At 43.3% G+C, this 14,958-nt stretch overlaps 2 protein-coding genes across 2 annotated transcripts; both read left to right on the top strand.

The window, feature by feature from the left end:
* The first annotated feature begins 2,837 nt into the window (after window positions 1–2,837).
* Window positions 2,838–8,364, top strand: LOC139570167 (growth/differentiation factor 10-like). The gene is made up of 3 exons (XM_071391786.1): window positions 2,838–3,415; window positions 4,184–5,079; window positions 6,523–8,364. The coding sequence occupies exons 1-3, from the start codon at window positions 3,157–3,159 to the stop codon at window positions 6,712–6,714; spliced, it is 1,347 nt and encodes a 448-aa protein (XP_071247887.1). The 5' UTR covers window positions 2,838–3,156; the 3' UTR covers window positions 6,715–8,364.
* Window positions 8,365–8,501: 137 nt separating this feature from the next.
* On the top strand, window positions 8,502–12,633 carry LOC139570168 (growth/differentiation factor 2-like). Its single transcript, XM_071391787.1, has 2 exons — window positions 8,502–9,502; window positions 10,999–12,633. The coding sequence occupies exons 1-2, from the start codon at window positions 9,154–9,156 to the stop codon at window positions 11,898–11,900; spliced, it is 1,251 nt and encodes a 416-aa protein (XP_071247888.1). The 5' UTR covers window positions 8,502–9,153; the 3' UTR covers window positions 11,901–12,633.
* The last annotated feature ends 2,325 nt before the right edge of the window (window positions 12,634–14,958 follow it).

Genomic DNA, 14,958 nt, shown 5'->3' with positions numbered 1-14,958 from the left:
AACTCACTGTGTCGTCCAAACAGAAGCCTCCAACAGTGAATAATGGTTGTAACTCAATAGCTTTGTCCATTTTTCAAAAGTGCCCAAACACATCAGGCTTGCTTGTTTTCAGATAGGCATCTCGCATTAAGAATGACCAACAAGTCAATTAGAACTTGCTTTAAGTAATCAAAGCAATGAGTTCACGTTCTGGAAAGTGATCATCAACTGATAATAACTTGACATAGCGCCATAAGAAATAGAGAATGGTCCATCTCAGTTGATTGTGTGCGTGAGTAAGAGTTCATACGGTCAATTGTGTAAGTGTTTGTGCTTTACTGTATAAGTTGTAAGTGTCTTGGTAGATATACTGCAGACTGTATACAGAGGCTTAAAGATTACTCTGGGATTTGAAGAAAATGAGCTGAAGAAATAAAACCATCTAATGAGTGGATGTAACTTTTATTCAAGACTATATGGTTTCTTTCTCTGCCTAAGTGCTAAGGGATTTCCCCTATCTACAGCCAATTATTCCTGAGTTGAAGGGGAAAACTCCAGCGCTCCTTACTGAGGCAAAGATAACTTTGGTGTATTCATAAGTGGTCAGAGAATATACCTCAAGTCTAATTTTGTATCCATAATGATTTCTTGCAGTAATAATAACACACAAAAGTAGTTTTCTAATTGGGTCACATGAAGCGAACGTTGGAGGTGAAATCCATCATGTTGATTGCTGGCTCTGTCCGTGGGTTGAGTTTCTGCAGATGTAGTGGGTCTCAGGAGAGGAGCTGCACCGCTCAGGCTAGTGCTGCTCGCACTGCTGAGAGCAGCTCTTTACCTTTGTTACTGAACCCAAATGTCTGAACCCCAATGATAAATCACTCACTTTTTATGCGGAGCTCCGACAGGCCGTGGCACTGGGTCAGGCCTCTATTCAGAAATCAGACGTCTGAGCGGGCCCGGCTGGACGAGACAAGGCCTGCAGAAATACACCCTGATGTGATCATTCTGTCAGCAAGCAGCCCAGGTGGTGTGTGGGGGGGGGGATAAACTACTCCAGTCCCACTCGGATGTCATCTATACCCAGTAAACCCTGCAATTTGCTGAGATTTGGGCCATAAATTTGTCATAACATATCCTTTCCAGGAGGCATTCCATCTTCTGTTGGCGTTGATCGCTAAATGCGCTGCTATGCAAATGCAGGAGCTGTTCCGGATATCTCTCTGGGAGAGGAAGGCTGTCTGTCTTGCTGTCTGTTTTTCTCAGAAGGGGGACATTGATGTGAACTCTTCTCTCTGAGTGTCCATGAGGGAGGTATGGCAGAGGACCCAGTCTGGTGAGGGGCTGTGTGATCACACATGAACATCTTGGCAGGGATCAGATGAGTAATGGAGGGGTTTTCATGGCCCTTGGACATCCATGACCAAATCAGTCAGAGCGGTCATTTAGTCCTAGCCAGCAGTAAGAAAACAAGTCGAGGGGAGATTGGTGTCCAGCCAAAAGCAACATGGCGGACTCACTGTCTTTCACTCCTTGATGAACGCCCCAGGCAGATATTCTGTGAATCAAAGCATTTTCTTCTGTCCCCCTACTTCATCTCTCTACCAGAGGTGATTCATGCATGCATGATGTCATATGGAATGCCATTTGTTAAATGATCTTATGTGTGAGGGGCCATTGTCTTGGCCAGTGTCTGCTGTACCGATTAAAAAATATGAAATGATGAACAGTTAAAGGGCCAATGCAGCCATTTTTATCTCAATATTAATTGTTACCCTTTCTGGGTAACAATTAAGTACCTTACTGTGATTGTTTTCAATTAAAATGGTCCAGAAGAAACAAAAATCGTTTTTTAGCTAAGAGAAATGTCTCAAGCAATCATTTTTCTAGGACTGTTTTGGATTGGTCTGGGTGGGGAAGGGAAAACTGAAAACTAGCTGTTATTGGCAGAGAGGTTTGGAACTCGCTTTCTTATTGGTCTATTAACTAATTTACCGCCTGGTGACATCACCAGGTGGTCTTTTCAAACAGCTCTTACACTAAAAGGGCATTAACACAATTTTCACAAGTTCACAGTATTATTCCAACCTCATTGTTACAAAGGAAGTTATGGGTAGCTCTAATGGGAAGGGTCTACCATGATCGCGACACATGATGACAGCTGAGGCTGATATGATCTTGCTTGGGCTATGTAGTGAAAACCTTAAGACAATCCTTGCTTTAGTGAGTGCTTCAGGAGCAGGGGCCTTTAGTGCTGTTGCAGGACATGTAAAGCATGGTGTGAAAGGCCCCAGTGATTCCCGTCGGGCCAGTAGAAGGTATTTTAATGGCTCACTGACCCCAGTAGCCAGGCTGTCACCACCTCTCTCACAGGGTCCGCATTGTGCTGCTGTTAACTAGACATCAAGACCCCAGAAACGCAGGAGGCTCCAGCAGGCCCCTCCGACCGAGGGGCCACAAAAGAATGAAATGGAAGAAAAACAAGAGCACCTCACAAAAGGTCTTAACATCACATGGTTGGCTGGAGAGACCAGGAAGGGAGACATATCTTTACATATCGGCATGCCACCGAAACATCAATTCTTCATGCAACTCTTCACTACAAGGGAGTGCCCTGTGCCTCAGTCATTATGTGATCATCATGCCTATGGTTATCCAGAATGAAACGAAATAGACATTATAGTTCAAACAGTCAAAATGTATTTAATTAGTTAGGTTTAGAGTGTAAATGCTTTTTCAAAATGATGTATGAAAACCTTTAATAATAATATAATATAATTCCTGTTTTCATAGTTGCAATATCTAAAGCACTGTACATTTAACAGCAGCCAGCACATACAGTTATTCTACAATGGGGGAGATCTGCGGACTTGACTCTCTCGTTGGCTGGGCGCTGCAAAGCGTCACCATCTGTCACTGCAAAAGCAGTAGTCTACCCCCTGGTCTCTCTGTTAGTAAGAAAACAGTGCGAAGCAATACGCTGTGAAGTTTGCCATACGACTTACCTTTTTAAATGTTGAACTCCAATCTACATATGAGTAAAAAGAAAAACAACTAATCAAGCGCGTCCTGGAATTGCACTGCCGAGAGCTGTGGAGGATTTTTCTCACATTTTGGCACATTCAAACACTAAAGAAAGGCGGTACTTGATGGAATAACTCGTTTTGGATCGAAAATATGACGAAGATATTCTTACATCTGGTGCATTTGATGTTATTTTTTCATTCCGGTATGGGGGAAGTTTTATCAGAGGAGCCATTCGAAATTACGCAGCAGGACAGCGATATCCACGAAACTACCGATGGCACCTCCTCGCGCGAAAGCGCACGGCGGGACATGGTCTCCATCAATATGTTTAAAGTCTATGAAAAGTACAGTAAGGAACCACAACGCCATCGAGACGAAAATACCGTTAGAAGTTTTAAGGCTATTCCAGGTGAGTGTTCTCCTGCCTTATGTACTGCAGTAGATTTTATGTAGGCCTTTTTAATGTAAGATGTCCTTGAGTGTCCCGAAAGCCGTCTGCTACATAAAATGTATTATTATTATTATTATATGTGCATATGTTACTGCATGATACTGTAATATCACATAACCTAATATGAAGTGGCGGGCTGCTGTAGGTAGGATGCAGCAGTTACAGTAGCCAATATAAGTTGGAACAGTACAGTGACATAAATATCATTTTGCAAGAGTCAAACGTAAATAATAAATAATAAATCAAGTTTAGCTACTGAATGTGTTTAATATAAGCACCACCATGCACTGTCACTACTTGATACAAGCTCAATGTGATCAGAGAGTATAGGCTACTGTTAATATCCATGACATATTAGACCAAAGCCGATTATGACGCCATTAGAGGCACATGGAAAATTCTTCTCGTGCGCTCCTAAGCATTTCCACATGTCTGAGACCTTTTCAGGGGCAATGTTTATCTTTCAAACAGCAGTGGGAGTCAAGGGATGAAATTAAGATGATTGTTTATTGTAATCCAAATGTTGTGTATTGCAATCAGATCGTTATCATGCCATGTGGTAGCATGCACTATAACCTGCTGTATGTGATGCTATTTCACCCGCAGCTAATCATTCATTGTTTTTATGACATTATACTTTGCAGAAAAAAACTGTTGAAAGTAAGCTACATTGAAAAATAAAGTTTACAATTGAAAATGCTGTCACCACACGTCTTTTTTTTGCAGGAGTCTCCAAGAACAGTGTGTGGTTCCATTTCAACCTGTCCTCCATCCAGGAGTCGGAGGACATCCTCTCCGCCACATTCCACTTCCTGGACCAGCGTCCCCGCCACCGACCCTGGATCTGCCGGCGCTCCCGAAGCGCTTCCTGTCGCCTCCAGTGGCATCCCCCGTCCCAGCTCCTCTTCCGAGGAACGTCCCCTAACTCTGCCTTTGGCTCCCTGCTGGGCAACGTCACACTGCCCCCTCCCAGGAGAGGGTCCTGGCAGACAAGGGATGTCTCCGCTGTAGTCAAAGAGGCCCGCATCCTGGGAGTCTTCCTCATTACCGCTGAGTTTGACTTCGGGATGAGGCCCCAGAAGAACCAGGAGCGCCTTTCTCCAGCCATCCTACCGTACGTCCTGGCGTATGCCAACGACATGGCCATATCTGAGCCCAACAGTGTGGCCATGACCCTGCAGAGGTACGGGCCTTTCCCTTCGGGCGAGGAGCCCACCCGGTCATCCAACGAATCTCCTTCAGCGTCTAGGCTGAAAAGAGAAGCATTATCCCCCCTGGACCAAATACTGGACAATGACCTGCCTGAGGTCCAGTTCAACACCCTGAAGAGCCATGAGCTCTGGGAGAGCACTTATTTGGCTCCCAAGATCAAGCCCTCCGTGAAATATGGGCAAAAGCATGGCCAGGAGAGCAGTGAGGGGTTGAATAAGCCCCAGGTGCTGAGCTTTGATGAGAGGACCATGAAGAAGGCTCGCAGGAGACAGTGGAGTGAGCCCAGGGTCTGCGCCCGACGTTACCTGAGAGTGGACTTTGCCGACATCGGCTGGAGCGAGTGGGTGCTAGCCCCGAAAGCCTTTGATGCCTACTACTGTGCAGGCACCTGCGGATTTCCTATTCCTAAGGTAAGTTAGCGTAGTGTTTTACTTCAGTGTGTCATGTAGTATTTATTTAGTAAATAAAATGTTCCATTGTCTTGAAAAGATACTTGGAATTGCTTTAATTGATCAGATGACGAAGGGCATGCTGGATTAAGTACACTACATGACCAAAAGTATGTAGACACCTGCTCATCAAACATCTCATTCCAAAATCATGGGCATTAATATGGAGTTGGTCCCCCCTTTGGTGCTATAACAGCCTCCACTCTTCTGGAAAGGCTTTCCACTAGATGTTGGAACATTGCTGCAGGGACTTGCTTCCATTCAGCCACAAGAGCGTTAGTGAGGTCGGGCACGGATGTTGGGCGATTAAGCCTGGCTCGCAGTCTGCGTTCCAATTCATCCCAAAGATGTTCAATGGGGTTGAGATCAGGGCTCTGTGCAGGCCAGTCAACTTCTTCCACACCGATCTCGACAAACCATTTCTGTATGGACCTTGGTTTGTGCACGGGGGCATTGTCATGCTGAAACAGAAAAGGGCCTTCCCTAAACTATGCCACAAAGTTGGAAGCACAGAATCGTCTAGAATGTAATTGTATGCCGTAGCGTTAAGATTTCCCTTCACTGGAACTCAGGGGCCTAGCCTGAACCATGAAAACAGCCCCAGACCATTATTCCTCCTCCACCAAACTTTACAGTTGGCACTATGCATTGGGGCAAGTAGCGTTCTCCTGGCATCCGCCAAACCCAGATTCGTCCGTCCAACTGCCAGATGGTGAAGCGTGATTCATCACTCCAGAGAACGGGTTTCCACTGCTCCAGAGTCCAATGGCGGCGAGCTTTACACCACTCCAACTGGCACTTGGCATTCTGCATTGTGATCTTAGGCTTTTTTATGGCTGCTCGGCCATGGAAACCCATTTCATGAAGCTCCCGACGAACAGTTCTTATGCTGACGTTGCTTCCAGAGGCAGTTTGGAACTCGGTAGTGAGTGTTGCAACTGAGAACAGATGATATTTACGTGCTTCAGCACTCGGCGGTCCCGTTCTGTGAGCTTGTGTGGCCTACCACTTCGCGGCTGAGCTGTTGCTGCTCTTAGACGTTTCCACTTCACAATAACAGCACTTACAGTTGACCGGGGCAGCTCTAGCAGGGCAGAAATGTGAGGAACTGACTTGTTGGAAAGGTGGCATGCTATGACAGTGCTACGTTGAAAGTCACTGAGCTCTTCAGTAAGGCCATTCTACTGCCAATGTTTGTCTATGGAGATTGCATGGCGGTGTGCTAGATTTTATACACCTATCAGCAACGGTTGTGGCTGAAATAACCAATACACTCATTTGAAGGAGTGTCTACATATTTTGTATATATAGTGTACATGCCTGACAAACGTGATGTCATCATCATACTCCCTTGTGAAAGAGAATCCCTCTTAACTCCAGCTTCTTTCCCTCTCTGGCTCCCAGGTTGCCCGGCCCTCGAACCACGCCACCATCCAAAGCATTGTGAGGGCGGTGGGAATCGTTCCCGGCATTCCGGAGCCCTGCTGTGTTCCGGACAGGATGAGCTCTCTGAGTGTTCTCTTCCTGGACCCCAGCCGGAACATGGTGTTGAAGGTTTACCCCAACATGTCTGTGGAGACCTGTGCCTGCCAGTAGAACCACCCGGAAGGAGCCTCAATGCATAATGCATGAGCCAGAGTACAATGAATCAGACAGAGTGGAGCAGAAGAGAAATTCAGTCAGTACAGTAAAAAAGACAGACATCTTTGGATGAGGCTGCGATGGATAAACCCACCATGGAGGGAGATCTGGATTATAGATAAGGGTTTCGGGTGGCGAGATGCAGAGAACGCTGTGTCTGACTATCAGATTAGTGTGATTCACACAGACATTTCTTTGTCATTCAGCAGCTCAACTGTAGTTGAATTTGGGCCTGTATCACAGTCAGTTCCAAGTCTTCAGCCATCCAGAGCTCCTGATGTATACACGGATTCCAAAGTAACTCAAATGATGGACCCTATTGCCATGTACTGGACTTCAGTGGAAGCTGGTGGGAGGAGCTACAGGAGGACGGGCTCCTTGCAATGGCTTGAATGGAATCGATGGAACGCTATCAAACACATGGAAACAACATGTACGACTCAGTTGCATTTACTCAGTTTCAGCCATTGCAATGAGCCCGTCCTCCTATAGCTCCTCCCACCAGCCTCCACTGCTGCACTTAGACTATTGGACTCAGGTGAGCTTTAGATATGATGTCTTCATACGGTACAAGACTCAAAAGCTGAACCTCTGTAAATAATAATGTAACTAATACAACTAAATAAGACTTATTTCTGTAAATAATTGCTGGAATCTTAAACTATGTTTTGCCTGTAGTGTTCACTAGTTGTGCAGTTTGAATTAATCTGTCAAAATAAATGGTTAATACATGAGAGAATGTACTGTTACAATAAATAATTCCATGTTGTTTTCTGACAGTATACATACTGTGATGTTTTGTGGAAGATAAAATGTCATGTTTGCATAAGTTTGAATCAGGAATCCATTGTCATCATATTCAGCGAAGAAAATGGAGATAGACAGCACATTCCTGCCACCTGCTGTTTTGAAATAGAAAATTGTTTTTTAAAAATGGCCATTTGAAGAGGTAGACCTCATATTGATTGTTTTGATGTTATTGACGGAAAGATCATGAGAGCTTAATGTCTGGTTACCTATAGACCACTAGTGCAAAGTTATTACATTCAAAATTTTCCGCATCACACTGTAGTTGATTAACGTCAAACTACCACAAAAGTCTTGAGAATATTGTGCTATGTAATTTCTATTCCAACATTGTGAATTGTCCATTTATCCTTTGTTTAGGCTTTGTCAGGTTTTGATCATGTGTGCTTTAATTGCCCAAATATGGCCTAGATTGACTCAAAACTTAAATGGAAATAAACGGATTGCTCCATAAAATGCAGTACATGTATAATGAGAACCCTGGGAGATTGGATGGTGTTGTAATAATTTTATGATGACCTTGTCCTGAGTCCTCATAGGCTGCGTTTACACAGGCTGCCCAATTCTGATCTTTTTTTCACTAGTTGGTATTTTGACCAATCAGATCAGCACTGAAAAAGATCTGATGTGAAAAACTCTGATGTGATTGGTCAAAAAAACAATCAGTGGAAAAAAAGAGCATCCTACATATTTACAGTATTAGTCAAGCAGCTAATATTAGAATTACAGGAATGTTTAGGAAATAGGAATGCGTTACTCATTTCAGACTCAAATAAAGAAAGTACCTTAATCACCAAATCACTTGTTTATCTGGTGCATTCCTCTCTATGGAAAATGCATGTCAGAGGATATTTAACTGGCGTTTACTCATAAAGATATCCCACAGAGGGGGGTCTGCCTGAATGTATGAGAGAGACAAACACACTGTTGGAAAGTGCCAGGACTCAGGCCAATGTACTCAGACACATTGGCATCGGATGTCACTGGATCCTAGCCACGGTGTTTACTGGTGATGAAGAAGGTGTTCTACACAAATAATTCCCCTTGGAATATTGAGTGCTGCCAATTTAACCTGTAACTAACATTTCTAAGCAAATGTGTTAGTTCGACATCTTTATTGCTTGTGTATCTGAAAGACTCTGAAGAAAACATGTCCTGTATCAATATGGGAAAGTTCTCACTATGTATTTTTCTGCCTCTCCTAACTTATGGTGATTTCCGTCGGCCTCAAACTATGACCCGTTAGTGGGAAGCAAGTGGGAAGAATTTAGCAAAGTGTTTGTCGGTAGTCTCGCAATTTCCAGCGCCTCTCTCATTATCGCAGTGTGTCTGTCAAATGTTTACAGAATATTCATTAACGGCAAGCGCCCTAATGATAACAAGGCCCAAATGAAGATACAGTATCAATGGTCGAGATACTATTTTGGTTGAAACGAGGCTACTGTTTACTCTAGAACATGGGAGCGGACCCCAGCTCTAGCATAGAAGAAGCTCAATTTCCACAGATTGTCACCCAAAGTCCATGTTAAATACATAGTGGGAACTGGGAAGGTAAAGTGTGTTGATTGGGAAGGATTTGCTCTGAAGATGCAATGCTCAAGGCGTTTCTTCTTCCAGATGTATCTGAGTTTGCTGGTGTCCACGGGGTCCTGTAGATGCAAGTCACTGAACGATGTCCTCCAAAGTGAAGATCCTGAGGGCTTCACTGAGACTTCCAAGCAGGACCTGGTTGAAAAGGAGGAAATGGACTCCAGGTTACAGAGCTTTCTGGGAAACATGAAGGAAGGGTTTCTGAGAAAACTCAACTTATCAGATGTCCCACAAGAGCACAGCAAGATATACCCACCGCCGTTCATGATTGAACTGTACAACAAGTATGCGTCCGACAAGTCCGCTATGCCTCGTTCTGATGTCATTCGCAGCTTCACCGTTCAAGGTATGTACATAGACAAGTCAAACAGGAATATTGGGGGCAAGACTTATGTCACAGAGTTTTTTATCAGTTATCACAACATTTGCATACATACATTGGCTTCAGAAAGTATTCCCGAAATATTCACACCCCTTGACTTTTTGGACAATTTGTTGTGTTACAAAGTGGGATTAAAATGGATTTAATTGTAATTTTTGGTCAACGATCTACACAAAATACTCTGTAATGTTAACGTGGAAGAAAAATTCTAACAAATATTTAGGAAAACTAAAACACTAATATATCTTGATTAGGTAAGTATTCACCCCCCTGAGACAATACATGTTAGAAACACCTTTGGCAGCGATTACAGCAGTGAGTCTTTTTGAGTAAGTCTCTAAGAGCTTTGCACACCTGGATTGTACAGTATTTGCCCATTATTCTTTTTTAAATTCTTCAATCTCTGTCAAGTTGGTTGTTGATCATTGTCAGAAAGCCATTTTCAAGTCTTGCCATAGATTTTCAAGCTGATTTAAGTCAAAACTGTAACTAAGCCCCTCAGGAAAATTCTATGTCGTCTTGGTAAGCAACTCCAGAGTAGATTTGGGCTTGTGTTTTAGGTTATTGTCCTGCTGAAAGATACATTTGTTTCCCGGTGTCTGTTGGAAAGAAGATTGAACCAGGTTTTCCTCTAGGGCTTTGCCTGTGCTTAGCTGTATTCCGTATCTTTTTATCCCCAAAAACTCCCCTAGTCCTTGCCGATGACAAGCATACCCATAACATGATGCAGCCACCACCATGCTTGAAAATATGAAGAGTGGTACTCAGTAATGCGTTGTGTTGGATATGTCCTAAACATAACACTTTGTATTCAGGACAAAACATTTATTTCTCTGCCACATTTTTTACAGTATTACTTACATGCCTTGTTGCAAACAGGATGCATGTTTTGTAATATTTTGTTCTGTACAGGCTTCCTTCTTTTCACTCATTTAGATTAGTATTGTGGAGTAACTACAATGTTTTTGATCCATCCTCAGTTATGTCATACAGTATCACAACCATTAAACTCTGTAACTCTTCTAAAATCATCATTGGCTCATGTTGAAAGCCCTGAGCAGTTTCCTTCCTCTCTGGCAACTGAATTAGGATGGATGCTTGTATATTTGTAGTGACTACCATAACAAAGGCTTGCCATAACGAAGGGGTTGAATGCTTATTGACTGAAGACATTTCGGCTTAAAAAAAACTTTTTTTTCTACAAACAAAAATCCACTTTGACATTATGGGCTATTGTGTATAGATCAGTGACATAACATCTCAATTTAAACAATACACAAGTCAGGCTGTAACACAACAAAATGTGGAAAAAGTCAAGAGGTGTGAATACTTCTGAAGGCATTATGTTAGTACTGTATGCTTATTAACCTATTAAGCAACCCTGTGTGCCTCTAAGGCTATTGATCCAAATAAGTGTCATCAAATATGAAACTGCGTATGCCTGTTGCCTACTTTCGCAGATGTTAGTCACTCTGCAAAAAATGGAACAAAGTCAAAACACAGACTGCTGTTCAATGTAACTGTCCCAAATCACGAAGAGGTCACCATGGCGGAACTCAGGCTATTCACCCTGCTGGATAATAGGGCGACCTCGCCATCAACCTCCACCAATCAGATCGGGGGTTCCATAAAGGTCTATGAAGTGGAGTATAAAGGAAACAATGTCACAGCCCACTTTGTGAATGGGAAAGACGTCGTTGGGGCCCATCACTCTTGGGAAGCTTTCGATGTGACCACCGCCATCCAGAGTTGGGTCAAATCAGGCCGTGGGGCCAGTGCATTTGAGGTGGTGGTCGACAGGTGGGACTGTGGGCCTTTCAAAGGCGGAGGTTTTGACGTGAGCGTGGGTGCGGGGGATAACCAGTCAGCTGCTTTGATTGTCTTCTCTGATGACCTGGGGAGCAGGAAGAGAGAGGCCAAGAAGGAGCTGAGGGAGGAGATAGTCCATGAGGAAGAGACGGTCTTCTCAGGGAGCGACTGGCAAGGGCCCGACTTCAATGAGATCCCCGTGGACCTACACCCCAGGCGGAAGAGGCAGGGGGACACCAGTTACTGCCGACGGACCTCCATGCGCGTCAAATTCAAAGATATCGGCTGGGACCAGTGGATCGTAGCGCCCCCTGAGTATGACGCCTTTGAGTGTAGAGGGGTGTGTTACTACCCCCTGACTGAGGACATGACCCCTTCCAAACACGCCCTCATCCAAACCCTGGTCAATCTCAAGAACCCCAAAAAAGCCAACATGGCGTGTTGCGTTCCCACAAAACTGGCCCCAATCACGGTCATGTACCAGGAGAATGGTGTCATCACCTTGCGACAGATGTATGAGGAGATGAAGGTGGCAGAGTGTGGATGTAGGTAGTAAGAGGTAACATCCATGGTGGTTCCCTTTACCCTTTACTGTAAATCTGTACATTCCTGTTGTAAGATGCTTTTGAGTTATTTTATTTAGTATACGCTCAGAAAATATATAAATAAAACCTGCAATTCAGTATTTATGAACTATTTATCATTATTGTAATGGTTTTAGAAAACAAAAGAGATGATAAATTGGATCTATTATGAAGTCAGTGTTCATCAATTGTTTGATATCTATAACAAAATGATCATAATCGAAAAGATTAGATTTTGAAAGTATTTTTTATAAGAGGGCATTTCTGTAGTGTACGCAAGAGGCGTCACTACAGTACCTGGTTCGAATCCAGGCTGTATCACATCCGGCCGTGATTGGGAGTCCCACAGGGCGCGCACAATTGTCCCAGCATCGTCCGGGTTTTGCCGGGATAGGCCGTCATTGTAAATAAGAATTTGTTCTTAACTGACTTGCCTAGTTAAATAAAGGTTAAATAAAAATGATGATTATGACTTCTAAATTATTAATTTGAATTAAACATGTAGTGTTCTCATTAGTTTCATATTAGAGGCAGAAACTGCTCTATAGCATAACAGTGTATTTCTCCGCTAAATATCTTCTACTGTATAAATTAATATTCATTTTGAATTTCTAAAGTTCAACTTTTGGGGATGAATTTCTTCTTTGAATAATGTGTAAAGAGCGCCCTCTAATGGTGGACAATAAACTATTTTTGTGTATATATCTTACTCTTTCATTCATTCCTTACATTTTCTTTTGACTGTTTTTGTAATTATTCAACTAAAATATTGCACACATATCTAAATATTAAGTACATGTTGATCCCGACATACTTCAGTTGTGAACATTAGTCAATGCACAATAGTCAATACACATCAATGTATTCTAATCAGAGGTGATGGTTCCCGTCCCAATGAAGCAAATGTTTGTCAGGGGATGAGGAAGCCTAGATGTAGACACTTACATCACCGCTTCACAGTAAAAACAAATATAGCCCAGTCTTAATATACACTATATATACAAAAGTATGTGGAAACCCTGTCAAATTAGTGGATTCGGCTATTTCAGCCACACCTGTTGCTGACAGGTGTATAAAATCGAGCACACAGCCATGCAATCTCCATAGACAAACATTGGCAGTAGAATGGCCTTACTGAAGAGCTCAGTCACTTTCAACGTGACACCGTCATAGGATGCAACCTTTCCAACAAATCGGTTAGTCAATTTCTGCCCTGCTAGAGCTGCCCTGGTCTGCCCTGCTGTTATAGTGAAGTCGAAACATCTAGGAGCAACAACGGCTCAGCCGCGAGGTGGTAGGCCACACAAGCTCACAGAACGGGACTGCTGAGTGCTGAAGTGTGTAGCGTGTATAAATCATCTGTCCTCGGTTGCAACAGTCACTACCGAGTTCCAAACTGTCTCTGGAAGCAGCGTCAGCATAAGAACTGTTCGTCGGGAGCTTCATGAAATGTGTTTCCATGGCCGAGCAGCCGCACGCAAGGTCACCATGCACAATGCCAAGCATTGGCTGGAGTGGTGTAAAGATCGCCGCCATTGGACTCTGGAGCAGTGGAAACGCCTTCTATGGAATGATAAATCACGCTTCACCATCTGGCAGTCCGATGGACGAATCTGGTTTTGGCGGATGGGGCTGTTTTTCATGGTTCGGGATAGGCCCCTTAGTTCCAGTGTAGGGAAATCTTAACGCTACAGAATACAATGACATTCTAGACAATTCTGTGCTTCCAACTTTGTGGCAACAGTTTGACTGGCCTGCACAGAGCCCTGACCTCAACCCCATCGAACACCTTTGGGGTTGAGGTCACCTTTCCATTCAAAAACGATGTGACATCTGATTTTAGCCTAGTTAACAGAGTCCACAATTGCCTAAATTAGTTCCTTCCCCTGATGACTTCCTCACTTGATTCAAATAAGTGTCATCAAATATGAAACTGCGTATGCCTGTTGCCTACTTTCGCAGATGTTAGTCACTCTGCAAAAAATGGAACAAAGTCAAAACACAGACTGCTGTTCAATGTAACTGTCCCAAATCACGAAGAGGTCACCATGGCGGAACTCAGGCTATTCACCCTGCTGGATAATAGGGCGACCTCGCCATCAACCTCCACCAATCAGATCCTAAAAGGGTCCTTGCTTTCTGGATCCTTGGGACGTCCCTACCCCATTAAAATGGTTAGGGTTAAGGTTAGGCTTAGGTAATGGTTATGGGTAAGGTTAGGGTTAGGGTAGGGATTAAGGTTAGGGTTTAGGATAGGGACGTCCCAAGGATCACGGATAACGCTAACCCTCCCAAATGACACAGTGAACAATGTACCAGAGTCTTAAAATGAGATTCCAGGTCCTGATTGGTCATGAGGAATCGCCAGACGGGCTTATGTAAGAATGGGTATTAGAAGTTAAGGCAAGATTAACGGTACACACCGTGCTGCAGCATTAGACGATATGTAGTTGCGTAATTCTGTGTTGTAAAAATTCCCAGTGATAAATTTCAGTTTTGAACTCACTCAACCCTAAATGCTATTCACCGTTGATAAATTAACACAGGGGAAATGCCATTCAAATCAGTGAGTGAAAATCTGGATGCAAACATGCAATGTAAATAGTGAATATATAAGTATTTTCAAACAAATGATAATTCATGTTCATTTTTATAATCATTGCTGTTGAATCTTCAGTTTCCATCCTGCATTCTGTGTTTAAGGCAGCGTATCAGGAATACACACGTGAACACAAACTGTGTAATCATGTCATCCACTCCGCGCCCCAGACATGACCTCACAAAGCATGGCCCTATTCTCCACCTGGCCAAACCACAATGCTTTCATAAGTGATTGTGACTTTCACATGGGGCTTTCATACTAATCTGGTAGTCTTTCACTTCTTTAATCTGACCTAATCTCTTGTCATATCTCATCCCTTTTCTCAAGAAAATGAGTATGACATGGTAGTAGTGCATATCATAGAAATTCCAAAAAAGAATATGGAATGCAAAGGTTTTGTATTTGATGCCTAAAATGAAATACTG

This window comes from Salvelinus alpinus, chromosome 3 (genome assembly GCF_045679555.1).
Source record: "Salvelinus alpinus chromosome 3, SLU_Salpinus.1, whole genome shotgun sequence".
Lineage (NCBI taxonomy): Eukaryota > Metazoa > Chordata > Actinopteri > Salmoniformes > Salmonidae > Salvelinus > Salvelinus alpinus.
Note: the sequence above shows the minus strand (reverse complement) of the source record. Positions and strands in the feature narration are given on the sequence as shown.